The 24,919-nt window shown below is 35.6% G+C and overlaps 1 protein-coding gene across 1 annotated transcript in view; it reads left to right on the top strand.

Moving 5' to 3' along the window:
* The first annotated feature begins 2,842 nt into the window (after window positions 1-2,842).
* LOC145785386 (potassium channel subfamily T member 1-like) overlaps window positions 2,843-24,919 on the top strand; it is a 30,110-nt gene continuing 8,033 nt past the window's right edge. The window contains exons 1-24 of the mRNA XM_082597041.1: window positions 2,843-2,921; window positions 5,845-5,950; window positions 6,797-6,929; window positions 7,355-7,492; window positions 8,051-8,134; window positions 8,635-8,729; window positions 9,372-9,555; window positions 11,131-11,233; window positions 11,607-11,805; window positions 12,101-12,278; window positions 12,696-12,799; window positions 13,471-13,620; window positions 13,859-14,058; window positions 14,546-14,675; window positions 15,201-15,309; window positions 16,574-16,701; window positions 17,174-17,290; window positions 17,408-17,413; window positions 19,636-19,740; window positions 20,197-20,335; window positions 20,588-20,776; window positions 21,343-21,544; window positions 23,830-23,947; window positions 24,029-24,131. Of these exons, the coding sequence (XP_082453167.1) occupies window positions 2,843-2,921; window positions 5,845-5,950; window positions 6,797-6,929; window positions 7,355-7,492; window positions 8,051-8,134; window positions 8,635-8,729; window positions 9,372-9,555; window positions 11,131-11,233; window positions 11,607-11,805; window positions 12,101-12,278; window positions 12,696-12,799; window positions 13,471-13,620; window positions 13,859-14,058; window positions 14,546-14,675; window positions 15,201-15,309; window positions 16,574-16,701; window positions 17,174-17,290; window positions 17,408-17,413; window positions 19,636-19,740; window positions 20,197-20,335; window positions 20,588-20,776; window positions 21,343-21,544; window positions 23,830-23,947; window positions 24,029-24,131 (3,099 nt within the window). The remainder of the gene's footprint in view (window positions 2,922-5,844; window positions 5,951-6,796; window positions 6,930-7,354; window positions 7,493-8,050; window positions 8,135-8,634; window positions 8,730-9,371; window positions 9,556-11,130; window positions 11,234-11,606; window positions 11,806-12,100; window positions 12,279-12,695; window positions 12,800-13,470; window positions 13,621-13,858; window positions 14,059-14,545; window positions 14,676-15,200; window positions 15,310-16,573; window positions 16,702-17,173; window positions 17,291-17,407; window positions 17,414-19,635; window positions 19,741-20,196; window positions 20,336-20,587; window positions 20,777-21,342; window positions 21,545-23,829; window positions 23,948-24,028; window positions 24,132-24,919) is intronic.

Here is a 24,919-nt window from a genome sequence, read left to right as displayed (position 1 = left end):
TGTTAAAAAGCGATTAACAGTTAGACTGATATTTTCGAAATAAAATTGTCTTTGTCTTTTAACGTCTGAGGATGTTAAAACCCGCTGTGTCATCTGGGGAAGACAGTAAAGAAGACGTATAAATTTGAGAAAAAGTTGTTCTGACAGTAATCAAAAGTTGGTAAAATCTGGAAAATTCCACAAGGGGAAGCAGTTTGACAAATCAGGCCGTATCTCTAGGTAGGCATGGCTGACCCTAAACGAACGCAAAAAAGCATTGTTGATTTTGTACAAGTGTTGCTTTGGATAAAATTACATTCTAGTGTCAGTGATTTTGAGGCTAAAAGTTGAAGAGACGTACTAATCTGAATGAAAAGGTTTGCTATTGTTCATGCATGATGTTGCCACTGCATCAATAAAAACATAGGAACCGCTTTTCTGCGAAGAAAATACAGGTTTTGTTTCCCTACCTGCGGTCATCAATTTATTATAAAGTCAAAGTCCTGAAGCAAGATTGTTAAATTTCTCAAAGCAGGTTTGCAATCAGACGAAGCTATTAGTAACCCTAAAATAACAAAACACGAGCACAGATTTTGGATTAATTTCTCTAATTATCATAGGTAGATCATTGTGATCTGTTTATACAAGCAGCATGTTATTGGGAGATCGAATAATATTTGATGAGAGTCAACCGATTCATCATCTTGATTAGCTTTTTGCACGAAACGTTTGAAGGTTTTTTAAAAGGCAGTTGGTGAACAGCGGATTAGGGTAGTTTCGTTTAGTGTTGCTGTACCTTCGCACTTCGTGACCTAACCGTTCATGAAACGATCAGTTTATCGAATTGAGTTTTGCTTGAAAATGTATCGGAAAGAGGTTTTATGAAACAGAAAACTATTATAGCCTATAGAAGGTACAATTGTACTTTTAAAAAAAGTTAGACAAAGTAGCCTTTTTATTAACGTTATTGCTGTTATGTTGTTCCATAGATTGGTGAAACGGCTTGAAAGAAACATGGTAAACGTTTCTTCTTCTGCCTTATTTGCTAAACGCGATGAAACAGACAAAATTTAAAAAAAATAGAAGAGTAAAGCAAACTATTCAGATGTTTGTTGACAAAAAACATTTGCAGCATTTAATTTACAAACCAAAGTGATCTTATTTCAGACAACGAAAACAAATGGATTGATAGTTAACCTACAGTAACGTATTCTTATATTCTTATTTATCAAAGTTACTAGAACTTTTAGAAACCAGAAGAATAAACGATTTTTACATCGCAGTTACATTAGCGATGTGATGTAATGTAATAGTACGTATTTAGCTGCACCTTGCAAATTACAATATGCCAATATCTGGCATATGAAGATTTAATTTCATCAAGTTATAAGTAACAAAAGAAAAGTTATATGCTTAAAATGTAACAACAGCAACTATAACTCTATCATTTAACTGCAGAAGTAACAAAGTGCCTTTATTGGTTTGTTAGCACATTGTGGTGATAACATGAGTACTTGTAATAATAAAGTGAATTCGAGTGATAATATGGTAAAGGATGATATTCCGAATGGCTTTGCAACAAATCGAAGCAACTCATTGCAAACACAACAAACTCTCTTCAATTCAAATCCCGGTTCCACGTTCAACTTAAATAAGCCAACAAGGTATCTAGTAGTATTAGATGTGAACTAACGTCATATTGAATGCCCGCCAATCTCAAGGCCGTAACCGACGGTGAGATAAACGACCTGAGTGTAGCGGCCTGGCCCCTTATGTCTATATTTGGTGTCAAAAATCCACTGCAATGGCATCCAAAGCGTAGTCAGTGGATCTATTTTAGGTGCTTTGACTCCTTGGTCCAAACTTTGTTACGTCGTTGGTTAAATGGCCAGGAAATAAACAACAATAGCAGGATAAGACCATTTTTTTGAGGTGAGGCCAAGAGAACCGAGTTAAACCGATTTGTTGGCTTCCGAATGTATAATGTTTTTTTGAGAAGTCAAAAGCATGTTTTGCCCTCCGATGAACTTGTTTCCAGAATTTTGCATTTTTAAGCAAAGCAGGAAAACCTAAGTTAATGCAATATAATTTTACTTTCAAACATTTATCTAGAAAAAAAAAAAGAAAAAAACGTTTCTTCGTTAATCACTGTACAGTGTACAGTATGTAAACTAGTTGTATCGGCTTTTACGTTCGATCCTGTTTAATTTTCTGTTTCATTCTACTAAGTGTTAAAGGGATACCCCTGTTTTTTTTTCTTGTATTTGTTAATCTGAAACTCTGGATTGTGGCGATGGGATTCGCAACAATGACCTGCACTATAACGCATAATCTGCGGCTATGAATATTTTTACGCTTACGTCATTAAGAAACTGGGTCTATTCAAAAATAAATCTTTCCTCAAAAAAACAATCATTCACTGTATTAGTGTATTATTGTACTACATGACATTATTTTAAAGTATTAAACTATTTTTAAGTATCATACACATAAAGAATGAGAGAACATCAATTTTTAACGATTACGTTTATTATGATTAGTATTATATTATTTTTAATATGTGATGATATAAACAAAATAATACTAAATGTTGAAGTTGCTTTGTTTTGTCTGTGTATGGTTCTACATAATAATACGTTTTAAATGCATTACTTATCAAAAATAATGTGTTGTTATAATTGATACAAGACTGTGCATTTATCCTGTTGTGCCATGTTATATTGTTGCTTGACTATTTCTCCTTTACTACTGTACGTTTATGGTATAAAATATTTAAAACGCATTAAAACGGGGTTGCTACATTCGTTGAAGCATAACCTTAAACTGTGTATCAGTATTAAGACTTGTACATCTATTATTTAGGATGCACTTAAAGCTTTTCGTAAACGAAAGCACATTCACAGAGAGATTGAGGTTTTACTTCATCAAGAACCAAACAACAAGTAAGAAACAATATTGGTGATAAAATTGTGGTTCAAAAACATGATACGTTCTTCTGTTGCTAAATCAACTGAACTATAACAAGGTGTTTCAATATTTTATCAATTAGACACGACTGACTTTTTCAGGGGTTAAGTCAAGTCATTATTACCGTACCTACCAAACATCAGTTCAGTTCAGTTTATTTTTATTTCTGACCATCACTACGAAACACAATGCCTGTATGCCAAACATAAAAGAGGTCGATAAAAAGGTGGAAGCGACAAAACGTGAACGTTTCAAGGTTCTCGATACCAAAACAGGATAATCAGTTTAACATATTGTAAGGTCGCAACACTTTAACACGGTAACACATAAAACCATGTTGTAAAACAACTAAATTTGCAACAATTTTGGTTGCTTAGTAGTTCGTTTTGCATGGTTAGGTGTTTTGCGGGAGCATGGTTCCGTGTTCTGCCATTTTAGGCAGGTAGCCTTAATGAGCATTAATGAGCCTATAGTCCAGGGTTGTCCAAACTTTATGGGACGCGGGACGCATTCGGCAAGGAAATTAGATCGCGGGCCGCAGTTGACATTTTTCCTCTTATACACTGTCTCACCGTACCAGATGTAAAGTAAAACACGTACATGTGTAAATGAATCTTTATATTTATCATAAAAACATATTGGGGAATAGATTAAAGAAGCTAAGATGTGAATACTACGAATAAGAGAGTTTTGGAAATTTTAAGCAACGTCAGTAGACCAGGAAACCTTAAAAATAACTGACAAGTATGAATAAGAATAAACCATAAATTTATTCGTAAAAAATATTTAAGGAAGTACGTAAAACGGTACAGTTTACTTAAAATTCAGTGAGATGGGTGTGCCTGCATTTTGGAAGCCAGCTCCTTTGTGTCAATGTCAACTGAGGTTAAGGCTAAACGAAGGCAGGCTTCGAGAGATGTTTGTTTAAGTAGATTCCTCTCTTTGGATTTAATCGACTTCATTGCGGAAAATGCTGCTTCACAAAGGTAGGTACTGCCAAAGATTGACAGCAAGTGCAATCCAAAACGGCGTAAATTAGGATAATGCTCTTCAGAAAGAAGAGGCCAAAATTGAGTGATTGGCAGTGTAGCTTTGCTTAATAAAAACTGGTCACTTTGCAAGTCACACAATTCAAGCTGCAAATCGTCATCGGCTTCTGATATAGTTATAGTCAGCGGAGCATTGAATACATTGAAGTTTTTTGGATTTAGCCATCAAAAGTGATACATCATAAGAAGCAATGGTTGTAGAAGACGAAGGCTTCACTAATTGAAACATGTTTTCTTGACGCTTACGCAGGTTTGATTTGAGATCATTGAGTAGGGCTCGCCGCGCCTCACCAGTGTATTTATCATAGCCAGTGACATGAAGAGTGCTGTAGTGTCGTTGTACATTGTACTCTTTCATAACAGATATCATTTCATTACAAATTAAACATAAAACTTATATGCGGATTTTTATAAATTTACCATTTTAAGGTTGTTTTTCTAGGGTCGGCTTATATGCGAGGATATACGGTAATTTTTAAAAGTTTTCTAGAAGAGGCGGCCGCCCGCATTGAAGGAGGTCGCGGGCCGCATGCGGCCCGCGGGCCAGGCTTTGGACAACCCTGCTATAGTCAATAGGCTTACTTGATCTAGCCCCCTGAAGAAGTCGGCCCTGTCTGATTAACAAAACGTAGGAATAAATGCATATTTTCACTTGGAACACTTTGTGATAGCTTAGGTATTTGACACCAGAAAAAGGTATCATGTTGTAAAATAAATGCCTGGTGAATATTGTAATTCATTTTTTAAGTTTGTGGTACATGAACCTTTGATTCACCGTTACACGTGTTCATGCACCACGCTCATTATTTTATTTATAGCACAAACCTATTAACCTACCATAGCTATATTTGGAATGATCACTAAACAACATGACCGGACTTAACACGAACGTGTTTCCAAAACAAAGAGCAACCTGCGCTAATGTCATGAAAAGTTCGAGCAAAAAATTGAATGATTGTAACAATTGAATACCTGAGTTATAAAACTACTTAAGTCACATTTTGTCGAAATTGAGTTGTCACCAAAAATATGTTGTATGATGGTCAATGGCTGTCCTCGCACAAAATTTCAATAAAAAAAGGCTTAATTTTGATTTAACACACACTGGTGCTTGCATAGAAATTAAAGATAACGTTGAAACAACTTTAATTTGCGTTATCTCAAAAGTGGTATTTTGGACTTAAGTAATTCTTCAACTCAGGTCTCAAAATGCAAACTATCAGGAAAAAAAAAATTGACACCATATGTATTTTGGAAGTGTGCGGTCTCAAGAACATCTGTCAGTTGCAACATTGAACGTGCAATTGAATTCCAAATGCATGACCACTTCTCATCAATTAAACTGTATTAGGCTTGCTGCGTGTCACTTTGTTTATTGTATTGGGCAAGTAGTTTGCAAAGTTTTTTAAAAATCGCCAAATTTGTTCATGCCAAGGCTCACGTATACCACTGTCAGCAGAAGTGTTACACAACACTTTGGCGCAATTGCTGTATCTTGCTGGCCGAACTTTGGAAACCTAAGATGGAAAATTAATGAGCTTTGCAATGTGAATAGCGAATAAAACGTAGAACATTAAACAAATTTTCTTCAGCAATGAAAATCAAACGCTGCTTAGAGCCTCAAAGCAATCAATGACACGAGGTTGTTTGCTGGAAGTGTGAGCTAGGCTCGCGTTCCAGCATTTTAATTCGACAGCGAACAGATAAACTTGTAGCAAAACTTTACTACAAATGAGACCTAGCATCAACATATAAAATACTCTATCTTTTATAACTCATGTGATTTTAAAAAAGCTGTATGGCCAAGTTGACCTTTCTTTTCAAAATTAACATGTGTTTTCTTCCACAGGTCTCCGTATCCGGCTTTTCAAATTTGTTTTAAAGCTTCTTACGGTCATCTTGTATTTTATAAGAGCCGGCTTGGACGACCCAGGACATAATCCAAATTCAACTTGGTGAGTACAACAGTACCTGGAAATAGATTCGTTCAGTCACGCAACATAAATTAACGTGATAAAAATATGGCAATGTGGCTTTGTGTAAGGAATAACACGAATGGCTGTACCCACGTTTACTGCTTTCGGTAAACTTTGCCAAATAATCATCGCAAACAGATTGGATTTCCAATTGATTTTTTTCAAAAACAGGGCTACATAAAAATCTAAAATGCTTCTGAAATTTCCTTTTGCAATATTATTAATAAGCATCACAGAGGAATAAAAAAAGTTTATAATAATGCAATTCTACTGTGTTACTTGTTTTTTATCAATATTAACAAAGTGTTAAATATAATGATAACATTTTTAGGGTGATAAAAATACCAAACTTTTTTTTTCTCAAAAGTATTATCACAAATGAAAATGCTACATTTAAAAAAGTGCTTGTTTTTACATTAAAACTTGGAATAGTCTATTTGCTCAACATTGCACTAATTATAACATTTAATCTAAGATATTACAAATGAGTTAACTGCTTTATTAAGTATGAAGGATTTGGTTTTCCAACACTAGAACACAAATATGTCTTAAATTCCTTTCAAACTTTTTATGTTACTTCATTTCAAATATAGCCTTTTTCAACAAGCACTTCACCACCATATGCTGTAGATCATGATAAGTTGGGATAATAACATGCTCATGTAATGCAAAAATAAAAAAAAGACTTCATTTGCTGTGAAGCAACAAAAGATACACATGTCAAAATCTTTTTAGTTTTTCATCCACAACACATAGGCCTAAGCTTAAACGACAACAAGCTATAACCACCAACTTCACTGCAATATAAGTTTTTACTTTTTGCAGTTGCGGTATGTGCCTAAACCAAAGTCCTGTATTTGATGAAGATGGTAACAATCCGAGTTGGTATAATCAATATAATTTCTCGGCAAACGCTATTTTTTGGGTGGAAAGACCATACTCAATTTGGTATATGCAGGTAAGAAATTCGTGATTCTTTGTTAACGCTTATCTGAAGCTTGTTTGTAAATAGACGTCATACATAATGGACGTGTTGGAAAAGGCAATGTTTGTTTATTAGGCAACGATCGATATCCAAAATATGCGCGTAGAATCCTAGATAGAAACAAACCTAAAATGAAATATGTCCTAACTTGAATTTTTGTTTAATACTAGCCTACAAATCATTGTCTGCTTTCACTAGTTAGTTGTAGCCTACACTGTTATAAAGTCACTAGAAAGCTATGCGACCATCTTTGCATTGGTTACGCCCTTGCGAAATACCACATAAAAATTTACGTAATAATTTGTTGTAAAATGTAATGTTATTTTTGTTTAAATATTCGAAGAAGGGAAATGGAGTTAATGCGTTGTCAGCTAATTCAGTTTTCAATTGCTTTAAAGGTCCTTTTGGCTGCTGTTGGATTTTCTTTTGAAGTGATAAATACATTTGCAAATTATAAAGGAAATCTGGCTCAGCAACTCATCAGCATAACATGGTTTTTTGAAATTTTCTTATGTGGTCTGCCTTTTATTGCAACTGTAAGTAAATTTTAACTGACTTTGTAAATGTCAGGACTGTTTGAGACAACTTTTTGCTCCAATTAAACAAAATTAACTTTGAATGAAGGAAAATCAAACGAACAATTTTACCTTAAAACGAAACAAAATACTTCGAAAAGGTTTGGAAATAGTTTTGTTTCAAACAGCCAAATTAAATTTATAATCATAATTTTACTAACTCTTTCTATTTTATCATTATAGTGCAAAAAAGATTTTATCGTTTCAACAATAGGCAAATGCAATGAATTGCACCACTTGTTATTTCAATGCTGTATGTTCACACTTAGCTTTATGATGACTCACAAGTAGCAGACCCAACCGATGGTTTATCGTTCAAGCTTCTTTAGAAACAATTATGACACAATTCTGTTACGTTAAGCTACTGCACCTTTTACGGTTAATAGCGTATGAATTTACCACGACAAGCTTGAAAGGCAAATTTTGTGATCTAAAGAAAGATGTCTCAACTACGTAGGCAAGTAGGAGTTTCCTCTGATTAGATCTTTGTTTTATTAAATCTTTTTCATGTTTTTTCAGGTATTTTGGGCTCCTCTTCGATGTCTTTTTATACCAGTATTTTTTAACATTTGGTTGGCCAAAGCTGGTTTAGAAAGCATGGTGGTAAGTTCGTGATTAGTGTTGTTCACTCAACTTTAAGCTATTTTTATTTAAATCCTAAATTAACCAGCAAAATTGTTTAAGCCCCCTCCCGCAGAATGTAAACTTTTACATTGTTGGTTTTGTTTTTCACCTTTTTATGATGAAACTACGTTTCAGTTGTTCTGATTGCGTGTGGGCTCGCTTCTTGTGGGCATACATTTTAATGTCAAGCAATTAGAAATGATATTTTACGTTGAATAAGGAAGCCAAAATCTTTCAATGCCAGTAATCGAGTATCAGAAACGTGAATTGGATCTGGACTGAAAACTTGTTGTAAATGTCATAAAAAACATCAAATGATTATGTTGTCAAACTTATTGGTTTGCTTGATGGAGAAAAATGTTCTTTCGAGATTGCTTTAACAATATTAGGCCTAATGTTATTGTACGAGTCATAGTGTTCTACACAATCTCCATATGGTGTAAATCACTATTTCACGTTCTCTTTCAAATCTTTTTCAGAACGATCTTCATCGCGTAGCACACAAGCAGCAAAGCGCTATGTTTAACCAAATTTGTAGTTTAGTTTCCACTCTGCTGTGCCTTTTCGTCACTTGGTAAGAACAAACAAAACAGTAGGCTATTTCATTGAATAAAAACTTTTCTTGAATAGGACGTGGAAATCTTAACGAATGTCCTCTGACCATTTAATAGTCTGTAAAAAGTTTGGAAGACTCTGTGAATGCAACTATTTCGAGATTTCAAGAGACAGTGCAATAATGGCGGTACATATGCAGTGCAAACAGCAGTGCAATTATTTCGTGCAAACTTTTCATGCAGTGTCACGCTTAGAAGGTTAGGAGCCCATGAGGTTGATAATTCTTCACAGAAGCCTGCGAGACTACAAAAACATTAAAAACCAGCGTAATAGAGATAGCCTAAAGTGAATACATTTACAACTTACTCCACACTATCATATAATGTAAATACGATTATGTGTTTTCAAGCGGTTTTCTTCTGCTTGTACAAAAAATCGTGAAATTTCCATATAACTCAGTAAATTTAAAGCTTTGAACTTGCAAATTTTCAAGTTTTAGCCTGGTTCTGGCCTAAAGTACAAAGGTGGCTTGCAACTTTGTTTGATGGAAAAACGATTTAATAAAGTCTACTGTTTTTTCGTTTTATGTCAAAGATCTAATTTTATAAATAAAAATAACAACTGCGACCATAAAAAAATTATTTAAACTTTTTTTTATCAGCATATGCAGTGTGCAACAGTTGGAAAGAGCTGGAAAGAGACACATGGATTTATTTGATGCATTTTGGTTTGTGGTCGTGACGTTTAGCACTGTGGGTTATGGCGACATTACTCCGACCATCTGGCCATCAAAACTAGTGGTGATAATGATCATCTTTGTCGCTCTCAGCATCATCCCTACTCAGGTCTGTATCAGCATGAAACCTTTTCATGCTAATCGCTTTACAATCAGCGATGAACGTTGGTTCAATTCCCAGCTTGGGCATACTATATTTTTTAAATCAAATTAAACCTCATGTCAAAGCTGTAGTACATATATTCGTAAGCTATGGATAATCAGCTTATTTAAAATAAATCAAAGATTAGTGCAGAACTCATCCCACTCTTAATAAAACTACACCAATTTTTTTAGGTTTTTTTTTGCCACAGGTATTATAGCCTACCAGACGGACTTTTGATTAATTGACTAAAAACAAAACCGCTAAAGCCTCATAGACAGAAAGCACATATTGTCTTTGTAAAAGCCACAATATAAAGCTGACAATACATCTGTTTATTCTATATAAAGACACAATAAAATAATTATGCCGTCAATAATACGCTTTTGCAGCTTTATTGTAAGTAGTAATTTTGATCAAATTAATGACAAGTGGGGGCTTATCATTATATTTCTAAGTTGATCTGCAAGTTGTTAAGCTTTATTACTTTTGCTTGAACCACGAAGAGGTCTCCTTTTCATTACCTAAGTCTCTTTTCTCATGACCCTGATAAATTATTTATGATAATGAGAAGTTAACGAACGTTGTTTATTCATCTCCAAGGCAAAACCGTTAAACTGTGCAATTGTGGAATACAATAGTTCACTTTTGTATGTTCGTAACCATGAAAACAACCACACAAACGTAGCCTTCTGTATAAATATATTTAATTTCTGCTAAACTAATGGACTACAATTGTTTAAGTTATAAAATGTTTCTTTCCTTGCAATGACCATTCGACCCATGGCAACCTGGCGTAATTGAAAACACAGTTTTAATTTGAATTGTTTTTGTAACTTTAAAAGCGTTTGTATGTTTGCAATGTTAAATCGAACACTGGAGTTTAAAAACAAAGGCACATAAATCACAAAATAAACTTTTTGAGAAGAAATTGAATTCCTGCAAAGCTACCGCAAACCCAGCACAGGCCATGGAATCTATTAGTTCACAATATATGTTTATATGACGCTTCAATCAATAAACTACACAATTTTAGCAAGAGCTCTATCTCAAAATTGTGATATAGGTAATTCTTAGACTTGATCCTCCAATTGCAATCGGAGATTTTTTTATCATACAATCCTGTAACGCAATTTAGAACTGCAAGCCAATATATTCCCCAAGTCTCTTTTTTGACGTGATTAAAGCACAGGTGTCGACTGCAGCATAACATATTCTTGAAGTAACCATCGCTTTTCCATGATTCCATCAATCCCCTGAGTTTGGAACTCATACATTATGTAAGAATTTGGAAAAAAAAGATTAATAGTAAACGGGCTGTCCGTCAGTTGGTTCGAAAATCTAGTTTGTAAATAAGTTAATAAAAATACATCCTTTAGTTATTATTTCACGTAAGTGTTTGTACTGGTCGTGGTATGCATTAGCATTCACTAATTTTTTTCGATCAATTAAGGCCTTTACTGAAAGCATTCGAAAACTTATAGCCATAACTAATATTGAGTCAAACGTGGTCCAGTCATTCAATCACTATTTTTATTTCAGCTGGAGCAAATATCCTTTTTTTATTCGGAAAGGCAACGACAAGGTGGGGAGTATAGCAGACAAAGGGCAAAGACTGAAAAACACGTTGTAGTTTGCGCCACAGGTCGGTTTGTGTGGGGTTAAACTTTTAGCAAACTAAGTTGAAATTGAATTGTCATCTTGGTTCATATCAGTTACTGAAGGATTTCCACCTCATTAGTTCCAAACATAAGCATGAATCTTTAGGCTTAATCTAATTTAGGAATTGTGTTTATAGTTACCACGTTTTGCATGTCAGTACAGATACTGAAAAAGTAAATTAAAAATTATCCCACAAATGAATTTTCATGTGAAGTAGGTTAAATGGAAACACGCACGTTGTAAGGAAATTGCATCCTTATAGGCCTATAAGCGGCATACATGTTTAGCCGATAAACATTGTTTTCTATTTATAAAGTTCCTCTTCAGATGGTTTGATTACTTTGCAATGATTTCAGTGCTACGGATGGACGTGATACTCGATTTCCTAAACGAATTTTACTCTCATCCTGTGTTACAAAACTATTTTGTGGTGCTACTTTCCCCAATGGAGCTCGATGGGCCTTTAAAGATGTTTTTACAAATTCCGATTTGGGCAGAACGCGTTATTTACATACAAGGCTCCGTGTTGAGAGACATCGATATGGTACGCGTGAAGTAAGTAGCAAATTATTTCCGATGATATACACTAGGCTACGAATTTCAAAATATGAACTTAATAGAGTGTTTACTTTTTGTAATATCAAAGCTTATGCTGAGTGGATAGATATTTAAATTTAAGGAACGCGAGATCTCCAGATATGGCATTACGTTTTGCCAAAACCACAGCCGTGTGCTGCCAGTTGGTGTTGAACCGGCGACCTTTCAAGTTTTGTGCTGGAGTTGTCTTTACTCTGTTACACAGCCAACATAAAACCACATTGAACATTCTATCTAAAATATTTTTGTTTAGAATGGATGCAGCCGAAGCCTGCTTTATGTTAACTTCACGCCAAGAAATAGACAGAGTTGCCGCCGACGAAAAGACTATTTTGAGGTCAATGGCTGTCAAAGACTTTGCTCCAAGATGTCCTTTGTACGTCCAAATATTGCGACCAGAAAGCATGCTGCACGTGCAGTTTGCTGATAAGGTAAAAAAAACATTAATTAGTTTTTTAATTGTGAAATGCGTCATGCTGAGGTCATTCCATGAAAGGAAGTTTGTGAGGAGTTTTTTTGATATTTTGTTTGGCACGATCTTCTCAGAAAAGTCACAGTTATTATTGTCAATACTCATCAAAAATGACAGTTGTGATGTAAACCTATTAAACGCAACCTTTAACGGAAACGCTGTTACATAAAGGCTTTACTTATATCCAAATAGCCTAACGTAGGCCTACGTTATATTTTCTTGTTGTTATATAAGCGATTATAGCGTATGTTTGAATTTTAGCCTTAAACTGTACGTTTGTAAATGAACAAAGTGCATTGTATAGGGTAACACAACCCGTACTGTAGAACCATTTCACCGACAACTGATTATAAGCTATTTTTATGTTAAATTTCAGGTAATATGTGATGAGGAATTCAAATACGTTTTGCTTGCTATGAACAGCTACATACCGGGCATTTCAACATTGATAACGTTGCTTGCCCACACTTCGAAAGGCCAGTAAGTATCCAACCAAATATGGCTTTGTTACAAGGCTATTCGAATATTTAATGTCAAACCTATAATGTCTTGTGACTGTTGATTTCGATTTTTTTCCATAATCATGTTACGTCGGTTGGCATTAAAGGCGACGATGTCAAACGTATAGTTACCGTATCTGTAAGACTGCATTGATTGGGAAGAACAGCCGTTTTTCAATGCTTATGCTTTTGCAGTCTGTGTATTATTTCATTATTTTTGTGTTCTCTTTTCAAACATATCCACCTCTGTCTGATGTAAATGAATAATAATAAATGTAAAACAAGTTTTTAAATTTTAAATTATTAGCGGTTTCGTTTTGTGATAATAGCAGCAGCCTTTCTTCTTGAGACGCGGACAATAATAACCAACGGTAGCAATTAATGAAAAGTATTTACCTGCGGAGCCCTGGTTATTTCGAAAAAAACAGTAAAATTTGAAACAATAACTAGAAGAGAAGAAGTGTTTTAGCTTTTGGAACGTGAAAAGCCTACCGGGAAATTTTATATATTATATACTTTTACATACTTACCATTGTGATACTGACATGATGAAATAAGTTTTCCAGTCACTGTCTTCGGTTTCAATTGAAGCATGCAAAGAATACTTATGAATGATTCAAAGACTCATCAGTACTTGTGTTGTCTTTTCAGAGAGGGAGAAAATCTTAATTCTGTTTGGAAGCGGGAATTCGGCAGAAGTGCTGGAAACGAGATTTACAGTGTCCGTGCAGATGAAAGTAAATTTTTTGGTGGTTATGTTGGCCAGAAATTCAGCACTGCTTCCCTAATGGCGCATTCCAGGTAATTTATTTCATGCCAAGAATCACTTATTGTTTTGCGTAAAAATTACAGCGTCATTTTGCCAGTTGTCAATCTTTATGTGTTGTAAAAATATGATGAGTTTTAGAAACACACATAACAATCTATTACTGCAACTGAAAAATCAACCTGTATGAATACCATATGCTACTAGTAGCCTAGCCGTCATGTTGTGTGATGTTAGGCTATGATTAGTTAAACAGCACGTTCAATTCAACAGATACGGAGCTACTTTGTTCGCGGTTGAAAGATCGGGAGATATCAAAATAAATCCAGGAAACGAATTTATCATTGATCCTGACGACATATTATTTTATATTTGTTTGACTCAAGAAGAAGACGCTATGATAGTAGAAGAAAAAAATGATCACTTGAAAGCTAAGCAATCGAGCAGTATAAAGAGTACTTCAGGAAATGCATGTACGTATATAGGCTTGGTAAACTAGGCTTACCACTGTAGCCTAAGACTACATTCTCAACCGGTAGGCTGTAACTCATAAAAAGCGTAGACTACTTTTTTTATTGTTGTAACGATATTTGTAATTCATTTGCAGTAGTTTTAAAGTCAGAATTACTTTTCTCATACAAAAGATAAAGCTTTGGTAGAGAGTTTGCTTTGTTGAACCATAGAGAAATAAAACATAGTAGCTTCCTGATGAGGACACATGTAGCCTACGTGTCGAAAACGTTTGAGTTTATTTTATTTTAATTATGTTATATTTTGTGTGAAATAAAGTATGCTAAACCCGCTAAAGTTACTATGTTTTATTTCTCTATGGTTCATACAAAAGACATGGAGGACCAATATGAATGTTTTTTATTGTAAGTAAAATTTGTTGTTTAGAAAAAACCTAAATTTGCAACTTGACATTTCCAGCAATTAAATACAATGTGCATTTAATTTTAGTGAGATCTGTCACGTCTGTCGACCTTTCCGAAGATATAGACGGCGGAAGTTGTCTGAACGATGTTTTTGAATCAGATACCAAATCAATAACCTCCGAATCCAATGATTCCAACACAACAACAATGGGAAAGTAAGTTGAACTTTTGACTATTTTTCAAGAAGACATGGCCTCGATCTGAGTGACTTTCAGTTTTAAGCATCTTAATCACCAAAGCCCACACTGAACGTAATAAGCTTAACATTGTATCAATTAGATGCATCAAAAATAGCATTTTTATTTTTGCAAGACCTAGCAGAATCGTTGCATTGGAAAACCTACACATCCTCTCAATTTATTTAGTTGTAATATTTTCTATGCTAGAATTACAGTAATTTGAAAAGTTTTGTCACTGAAATTGCCTACCTCTTTATTTCTTCATGCCACTTTTAACTCTATCTCATAACTGAACGACAGTTGTACAATGCATTGTTTTGACAATTACATTTTACTCTGATTATTTGTTAATATATGGCGCTGTTAAAACAAAATAAATTGACTTGACTTGACTTCATCACTACGATTATATTCTGAAGTTTGAATTGGACTTTTTTTTATTAAAGTTGATTATTTAACCTTTAAGGAATTGATATCATCAAGATTATGTTTTAATTGCAGAACAAAAATAGGTTTTCCACCTGTTACACCTTACGTTGGCCATAATACCCCCACTATGTGCCACATTTTAGAAGAAAAGGCAAAGCTGTGCTGCCTAAGACTTGATCGTGTGAGTTTTTTGTTTGTTTTTGTTTTTAAATATTTAAAAAATTCAAGAGTGGATCTAGTTGGATGTATTCAAATATCCAGTGATGTACGCGCATACAAAAAATATTGACGCCGTCAGCGTTAACGCAAACGTTCGAAAATCCATACGCCGTATGCGTCAACGCAACTTGTAAAAAAAGTTGGCGGCGTCAGCGTCAGCGCATACACTAGCGTAAACTAATTTTGTTTGCTAGGTGCCAAACATTCACACGGTATAAACCACTCGAAACAAATAAGTTTTATTTTGAATTTCCACGAAGAAACACAAGCATCTGAAAGTGTTCATCTGACGTTTTGCTGCGTTTTGTTTTCAATATGTCTTTGCCCATTGAAAACATTCTTTCAACTTATTCAAAATTTGGAAAGTTTGATGAAAAAAAATGCAAACAACAGCTAAGACATTAAAAAGTATGCGTTGACGCTATGCGCTAAAAAACCGCGAAAACTTTACGGCGTAGCCTCAAGAGCAAACTATCCAAAAAAATGTGGCCGCAAGCGTTGGCGTAAACAAAAAGTCTACGCCCCAAGTATGCGGCGTAGAACTTGCGGCGTATACGTACATCTCTGCAAATATCGCAAAGCGTTAATGTGGCCGCAAGCGTTAGCGTAAACAAAAATTCTACGACGCAAGTATGCGGCGTAGAATTTGCGGCGTATACGTACATCTCTGCAAATATCGCATCTTGCGTTTTTTTAACTTTGAGCCAACACGTTCATAAAATTTTCTCCTTTTAACTGAGTTCATTTTGTTTAAGATTTTGCTATCAGCTTAGATCGTTTATTTTTTGTTGTGTACCTGTTGCCAACTGAATTATTGTTTATTCTACAGTTGATAAGGATATTCAAAGCGATAAAACATCAATGACTTGTAGCAATAGTTGGTTATGGATCAGCAAACAAATCAAATCTATCTCACCTGTATCTATATTCAGTCGTATGTTCGAATTGTGAAAAAGTTCTATCGACGCCCAAATGAACATCGGTTCAAAACAAATTGAGAGAATGTTGTCTTGTTATCATGCGACACTCGACGACACGGTTAAAGACGAAATGAAATTTTCTATATTGCTTTTCAGCCCATTTAAACCAAATTTTTCTGATGCCACTCGCACAAGAGCAAAAGTATAAAATTCCTATTTCAGGCTTGTCTAGATATGATAAGCAAACATTTTTGTTCACAGTAGATAATTTTTGTTATTTCACGTCTAGTTTGTTTTTTTACGCAGCCTTGTGAGCACTGCCGCCACACGTCCGCTTTCCAATACAACTGGCCTAGTCCTCCTATTATCGTCAGTGCCGAATTTGCACCTTCAAGTCTTTTTAATGTCATGCTCCCGTTACGTGCTCACTATAGGTACGTAGAATAGAAATGTTTATATTTATTATCTTGTTTAAAATATATTTTTTTATCTGTAGAATTCATTTTGATTACACCATAAGGTAATTTCCACACTCACTACCACTGCATTGAGTTAATAAGAAGCAATATTTTCATAAGATAAGAACCATAGTAAAGTTATGGTTTATTTATTCTTGCTCTATCACTGTCAGAGTTTTCGAGTGATTGTCTGTTAAATTACTGTATCATGTTTTCCTTGTGACAGCAATGCCTATGTAGGCTACTAATTCTGAGCTATTATTTTTTTTGGTGTCTGCAAGAAAGAATAGAATAAGTGCCATGGGTGTTCAGCATCATCCAGCATGGATCGGAGCACGACTTATCAGAATCAGAAGCAAAAACATCAAAATGAGACAGACAGGCGGCTACTGAGGATAACTTTCTCCATCAGATCTAACTGGTTGATTAAATCTCTTCCCATTTGCAGATATAAATCTTTTTTGCATCCCATCATCTTGCTTCTGGAAAACTCTCCAGAAGATAACTTCCTTCATGCCATAAGCTGCTTTCCAATGGTTTATTACATGCTTGGAGGAATGCATGGGTAAGATATAAAGTCTTTTCACTTTTATCTTTTCTAAAAATGTTTGAATACAATCAGGGCCGTTAAGAGAATAATTTGGGTCCAGATCCTTGTATTCCAAATCAAAACACTTCTAAGAAACATGTATTTAAATCCAAAGAATACGCGATGGTTTTTTCAAGTTTTCGCCCACTTGTAAAGGTTACGGGCCCCTAAAATAATCCTGGACCCAGGTCTAAAAGTACTCCCTGGATTCCCTTATCAACGCTACTGAATGCAATAAATAGTAGGCTACAACGCCGATAAACTGTGCAGCAAATCAACTTTACATTGAATCGACCCTGCAAACTACACATTATGACGTAATATGACGTGTTTATGAAGTGGTTAGGAAAACAATCACCACAAGGACCTTGTAATTTCTGAACCACTTCTCACCGTGTTGTAGCGAGCACACAGATAAAATAAAAAAAATCCTGTAAAAAAAACATCGTCTTCCACAAAGATCAAAAAACGTTTCAAAGTGTTGATTTATGATAGGTGGTGGGGCTGTTCGAAAGATAAGTAGATCACGATACTTGTATTTCGTTATATTTTGATCTTTGTCATAGTTTTGTTGCAAATGAAAGGCCATTTTACTTGCTTGAGAATTCGAACTAAATTGATTTGAAAATTTTTGAAGTAGGCTAACTGGAGTTTTAAGCAAAAGTTGAAATTTTGAAATATTTTGTGTCGCTTGGATACAAAATATATTGTTTTGATTTCTTATAGAGTTTGATGTTGTGTGAAGAATTTCATTTCTTTTTTTTATTGAAATAGCGATTCTGCGTAAGTTGCATCAAAAGATAACTATTACTGAAACGTGACGTCAACAGTTTTTCAACTGCGCTTGTTGGAAGAATTTTTTATAAGTAGCTATGCTGTAGGACCACTGTAAGCGCGTCAAAACATGACAGTTGTCGGTGCATTAGGTAAGTAGATGGTATTCACCGGTTTGCTAAGCATGGAAGCACCACTGTTGTGCTCATCAATGTTAATGTGCTTGCCAGTCAATCTCATTGTGAGTGTTGCCATGTTTTAAAATCACAATGCAATGTTTGTTTTCGGCGTTTGCTTGAACAGTTTACACACCATGCTCCTTAAATTCATTAGAAAATTGTAAAAATTTAGTTTTTTATTAATTTGAATGTTGTATATCCACTAATAACATTCATCAACACTTTGAAGCGTTTATTGGACTTGTGTGTTCTTATGTCAACTCTCATCATTTAGCCTTGAAGCTAAAAACACAGCGAGTTAGAGCCCAACGGATGAAAAATATTTTCGCCTCATCATTATCACTACACAAGAATTTTCATTGTTTGATGATACTACACGGTTGACTTTAAGAAAAACTTTTGATGGTTGCATTATAGCCTATTTGAAAGGTAGTTTTATGTTCGTTCATAGAACATAGGCCACACTATGTACGTCAGATGTTTGACAGTTTGAGTGTCACAATAGCCAAACCACTAACATGAATTTACTTACTTTGCTCGAATGAAACTTTTGGGGTTAGATGCACCAAAAATTAAATTTTTAAGCAGTGGAATAAGCTAACTGCATGATTAGTAAATCGAGACTCAATTCGGATGGAATTTATCTGTGGATCAGTAGGCTAAGCTTAATCGGAATTTGTAATCAGCAGATTACTGTTGATGCATGAGCAAATAACATTAGTCAGTAAATTAGGCTATGATGTTTAATTTACCGATTTGCTTAATCGGTAAATAATCTGGTGTAGGTGCATCCAACACTTAAATATCCAGATTTTCTATTTTCATAAAAAAATTCTGATTCATGCCACTTAAACAAATGACCTCCTATTTCTAATCAATGGGTCAATAGCTGTAACAACCGCCCATCCAATTGTAGACCCAACATTGACCACTTGCGAAATATCATTCTGACATAGGCTACAGAGTGACACTCTCGTGTATTTGAGCGCGTGAAGTTGTGCTTGCAGCATTTTTATAAGCTACTTAACCTACACGGTTTGCTATTTACAAACTAACCATGTGGCTTTATTGTCAAAAACAGTTTGTTGTAATGAAAGCCCATTTTACGTTCGAATCTATGTTAAAAAAACAAAAGCATCATGTTCATAGAGCTAATCAATTGACATTGGTTTAATTTTTCTTTAAAAGGATAGAAAAGTCTACAATTAAAACGTACTATAGTTGAAAGTTATTAACTTTCAAAGACGTCACCCTTTTTTAAAAATAGGCCTTGTAAAAAAAATTATTTACTCAGATGCTTGATTGAATCCAAAATTTTGCCTTTATTAAAGGAATTAATGTTTTTGATGAGATGAAAAATTGTTTCAGCTTAGACCCACTGTTGAACTCCGGTGTTCTGCGAGCCCAGACGGTGATAATAATGGACAGGGAGACCTCGATGTATGCTGAGGAAGAATACATGGCAGACTCAAGGTAAGGAGTGGTGTGATTGTGAGTTCATGCTTGTGAGTAGCCTAACCTGTGGGTAGCCTATAGTGCTTCTGAACCTGTTGAAGCCACCTCTTCACTGGAAATCCAAAATAAACCTGTCAACACTGGTGCTGACAACTGTTTGTTATTTTTATTATGAAAGTTATAAACGTGCATGCCCATCAAAGCTCTGGTACCTGCAAAATTGCATCTACACCTCTGAGAGTACGGCGGCCTACATATGGATATGGAAAGACGTTAGAATTGGCTTGTACCTGACTTTGAGTTTGGATAGTTTAAAATTTGTCCAGGCAACGTTACACAATATTGTTTATCTTTTCTTTTTATGGTATAAGACACATCTTAGGCCATATCTGAGTTTGAATGTTTCTTTCTCCAAGCCAGTTTTAGATTATGTTTTTATCCAACAGTCAATGAAATGAATATAATTGTGCACAGACAACTCGTTGCTACCCAAACCATGTTTCGCCTTTTTCCTACCATCCCCACATGCTTGGAATTGACTCACGCAACTAATATGAAATTCATGCACTTTGATCCACCCGACACAAGCATCGATCCTAATGAGTTTCGAAAGGTAAATTTCCGCTAAGTGGTGTAGTCTGTACGGTATCAAATATTTTCCGGTCAAAAATTGAAATTTGCTGGTTAGATTCATGTGGTGTCGCCTTTTGCTGTGACACTTTTCTGTTTAGAACCAATGAAATGAATTGTGCACATTATTTCAACGCAAACTATTTTTTTCAATTACTCTTTTACTTCTTTTATTTTTTTTGACGTTAAAATTAGATTAATTGATACAATTTTACAAAGCTCTTTTTCAATCTAGGAACGAGAAAGGGAAAAATCTTGTAGCTTGCCATATCTATTTCGCAAAGTATTCGCATCTGGAAAAGTATTCAGTTCCAGTATGTTAGATACGTTGCTCTACCAATCATTTGTGAAAGATTATCTCACTACATTACTTCGGATAATGCTAGGATTGCAATATTCAGCTGGCTCTGGCCATTTAAGCACAGTAAGTACGGTTAATAAATACTTGAACACGCTTTGCTTAAGCACAGCAAAAACAACAAATGTAGTCCGTTCACTAGTGATGGCTAATTTTAGTCTACAGGGAGGCCAACTAAATGTTGGTCATCTCTCTTGCATCAGTCAATTGCGTTGCAACTATGCAAACTTACATTGTTTTGAGGCCGTGATCTTAACAGGTATAGGTTACGGTACATAATGTTAGTAGCCTACCGAGATATTCGTCATCTATATTTATCATTTTATTGTAGGCTACAACTAATCGAATATCAAACACAATCAAATATAAAAGGATTTTAGTGACAATAGCACACCGAAACTGCAATCTAGATACCTCTTGTGAGCCTTTGAGGAGGTCTAAGGGTTGTTGTAAAGTCAGCCTATTTAATTTTTGATGATATTATCAAAGTTAGTCTATTAGCAAAACATAGTCTAATGAATTTCTAAAAAATTTTATCGGTTTAAATTTGCAATATGCTGCTTCGAATAATTAGCCTATTTACCGACCTAGGCTATACTGTCTATACATCACATTGTCAATCTTTTTTTCAGTATAAAATTGCGGAAAAAGACGTTGGTAAGACGTATCATGAAGTATTTCGTATGCTAAGTCGGAAATGCGGTTGCATTGTGCTTGGAGTTTACCGTTTTGAAGACAAAATCCCAAATACTTCAACCGCGTTTGAACGCCCCTTTAGCGAAGACTCTATGGATGGGAGTGAAAGCCCAACAGATTGCTTGAGCCGTAAATCAGGTGAAAAATACAGACAACAATGCTATTATCTTCCCATAACTCATAATTGTCAATTTTGTGACTTTACGATTGTTACGGTCTGTTTAGAGATTACCGGTACTTTTAAAGGTCTGGAATTGAATTATACTTAGCTGTAGGCCGAAAGAGGCAAAGGCAAAAACTACTTCACAACTCAGCCATTGTTTATTGTTCATTCATGTATGGAATTTCCCATTTTGTGAATAGAGAATCTTGTGGACACTTGCAATAAGGCCTGACTCAAAGTCCAGTAGGCCTGACTCAAAGTCCAGAATCTTGCAATAGGCCTGATTCAAAGTCCAGTAGCGTAGCCAGGAAATTTGAAAGGGGGGGGGGGGGGGTTTTGACGACCCAGCGGCGGGGGGTCTGGAGGGCCTCACCTAGAAAATTTTGTAAAATTACTTTGAATTTGGTGCATTACTGAGAGCATGTTCAACAAAAATGTGGGTATGAATATTCCTGTAAAATAGTGCTGTCCGGTGGCATAGCAAAAGGATAAGATCATGCTTTCTTCGGCATTTTTCGGAAATAAAGCTAAGTCTCTATGTTTTCTTGTTGCTAATTCCTGGCTGAGATATTTGAATATTTGGTATTGGCAAAACTCGCTCTTTTAATGCAGTTTTGTTTAAATTTAGGCAATTTATTTTTAGACTGAAAGCATCATTCTCAAGCATAAAGAGACTGAAAACATTATTCTCAATATCGTGAGGTCACACGCATGCCAAATGGGGGTTGTCAGGGGCGCCGGAACGATTTTTGACTGGGGGGGCAAGATAACGAAAAAAGGGCACTTTTGTTTATTAAAAGACCATTTTTTTTCAAGTTTTAAGATAAGATATAGCGATAATGCTAATCTATCAGCTCACTATGTATTGAGTAATGATAGCCTACAAGTGTCCGGTATACAAAGAAGGGCATCATGCTATGTTATAATGATGTAACCTACTGTCAAGCCTTAAAGCAGCCTGCGACCATGGCCGCTAAGTAGTGCTTGAATGACCGCCAGTGCTACCTCCTCAATCGGCCAGGTTTGGCCGCCGGTCTCTTTTAGTCAATTATTTAATTTCGCAATAGAATAATCGTGGATTAACTGTCGAAAATATGTAGTAGCCTATCAAAGAGTGACGAAAAATTAGGTCAGTGCGTCATCATCGCCACTGTTGCATTGTGCGGGAATGTTAGTTATTGATAGAATACATGCATCTGCGATCACCAGCGCTGTAAGTCTAGTTTGTAATTCCCGGCGTTTATTTTAACAAAGTCTTAATCCGAAGTGCTAATTTACATCGGCTGGCAATATTGTCGTTTTTATGTCGATTCGATGTTGTCGGACATTGAATCGTTGTTAAAAAGGAGAACTAGGTTAGTTGACATCCGAGAGGAAAACATTTTTTGATCATATTTTGCAAAATTCATGCTTCTTTTAGTAAAGTCCTTCACATCATTGAAATACTTATTTTATTGCCTTGCCGTCATCGTCAACACATGTCGAACGTTGTTTTACGTTGCTAAAAAGAATTCTAGGGGAGTGGCAAACTTCTAATCAGCCACATTGGAGACACTCGTGCGAGTGTCGTTAGATGGTCCCGCAGTACTGGATTACAACCCCAATAAAGCAGTTATTGCGTGGTGCAACGATTCTATTGTAGGACGTCGCCCAGACCCAGACTTCAACAACGCTAAGTGATCATTTTAGCATTGTTGCAAGTTTAATTCTATTTACTTCTGCTATCGTTATTTTTATTTTGTATTTTGGCCTCCAAGCACGCAGATTTGGCCACCGAGAAGGAGCTCCCGGTAGGCCACGACGGCTGCCAAAAAAAACCGAGTTTTAAGGCCTGTGCTGTGTTGCAAAATTTTGTGCCGTAAATATTATTTTGAGGCAAAAATGAAAGATTGTAATTAGGCTAAAAGCAAATAGCAGAAATTGTTTTATTGCAAAATGTGCAGTAGCTCACATGACTTTTAAAGGGCACCATTGCCCCCCCCTGCCCCTCCATCTGCAAAAAAATTGAGGCAGGGGAGGCATTTGCCCCCCTGCCCCCCCCCCCCCCACTTCCGGCGCCCCTGGGGGTTGTAACCCCCAAAACCCCCCCTTGGCTACGCCACTGTCAAAGTCTATAAATGGAATTATCTGAGTGTCATTATGCAGCTTGCTGCAGTAGCCCACTTGTAGCATTTGAAAAAAATGTTGGCTTTGTTATTAGCCTATACGCTAAGCTAACTTTACTGTAGATTTGACTTCAACGCGTTTTCTGTTTGTAAAGCAGATAGCAAAGAAAGAATGGAAAGCATCGAAGAAGATCCTTGTGTTGAAATAACATCGAAACGAAGAAGTTTGGCAAATAAAAGCATATTGTCCATGAAAAGAAGCATTCGCTCCAGGTAGTGCATTCGGTCTTTGGCGACAAACGTTTAAGTTTAACCATGACTACAAAGCAGAAAATTATCAATGTTTCTTTTTAGATTTGGAGGGTCTGCTCATACGCACAAACGGCAGAATCTTAGAAGATTGCATTTAATACAAAGTAATAAATCTGACCGCGAAAAACTTGATGAGATGATACAGGTAGGTGGTAGGCTATGTATTTTTCATATCCCATACATTTTTGACAATATCCGCCCAAAAAGCTCAGTTAGTTAAGCGCCTGACTTTACAATTAGCCTACAAATAAAGAAGTTGCAAGATCAAGCGGCGCTGGTTCGAATATGTCTGGGTGTACGCTCAAGCAACACATTTCAAGAACAACTCTCCGTTCAAATGAAAATATAAAAACGACTACACTAGTGCAGGCCCTTAGGGGCAAAAATGAGCATCTTTAGGCTAAACGTGTTACACGTTGTTTTTTTGCATTTTTTTGTAGTTGATGAATCTAACTTTGATTTTAGTGGGTGCCGCAACTTTTTGGGTCACGTGATCACCCCCAAATCGGGGATTCCCCCCAAGTCAATTTTGAGCTCTTTTCACGGCATTTTTATGCAATTAGATACGTTATTTTTTTAAATTTGGATTGACTGCCACTACAAAATACACGAGATAAAAATGACACAAAATTATGTTATTAATGACGTCATTGTGACGTCATGTATTAATTTTTTGCTTGTTTTTTTCGTATTGTAGTCGCTTGTTTGTTGTTGGTGTTACTTTTTTGGTTACAATAAGTTACCAATGGTTTTTCAACTGATTTGATTAGTATTGAGTGTCAGTACTAACATATTAAAAATCTTAAGGAATCCAACTTCCGGAAAGTGGTTATTTTCAAGATAGCTTCCAAGATGGCCGCCAAACCATTGAACAAAACAGTAAATTGACCATAACTCGGTCATCATATGACCAAAACATGTAGTTTTGGTGTC

The sequence above is a fragment of the Aplidium turbinatum genome, chromosome 16 (assembly GCF_918807975.1).
Source record: "Aplidium turbinatum chromosome 16, kaAplTurb1.1, whole genome shotgun sequence".
NCBI classification, from domain to species: domain Eukaryota; kingdom Metazoa; phylum Chordata; class Ascidiacea; order Aplousobranchia; family Polyclinidae; genus Aplidium; species Aplidium turbinatum.
This window is presented reverse-complemented; position numbering and strand designations above follow the sequence as displayed.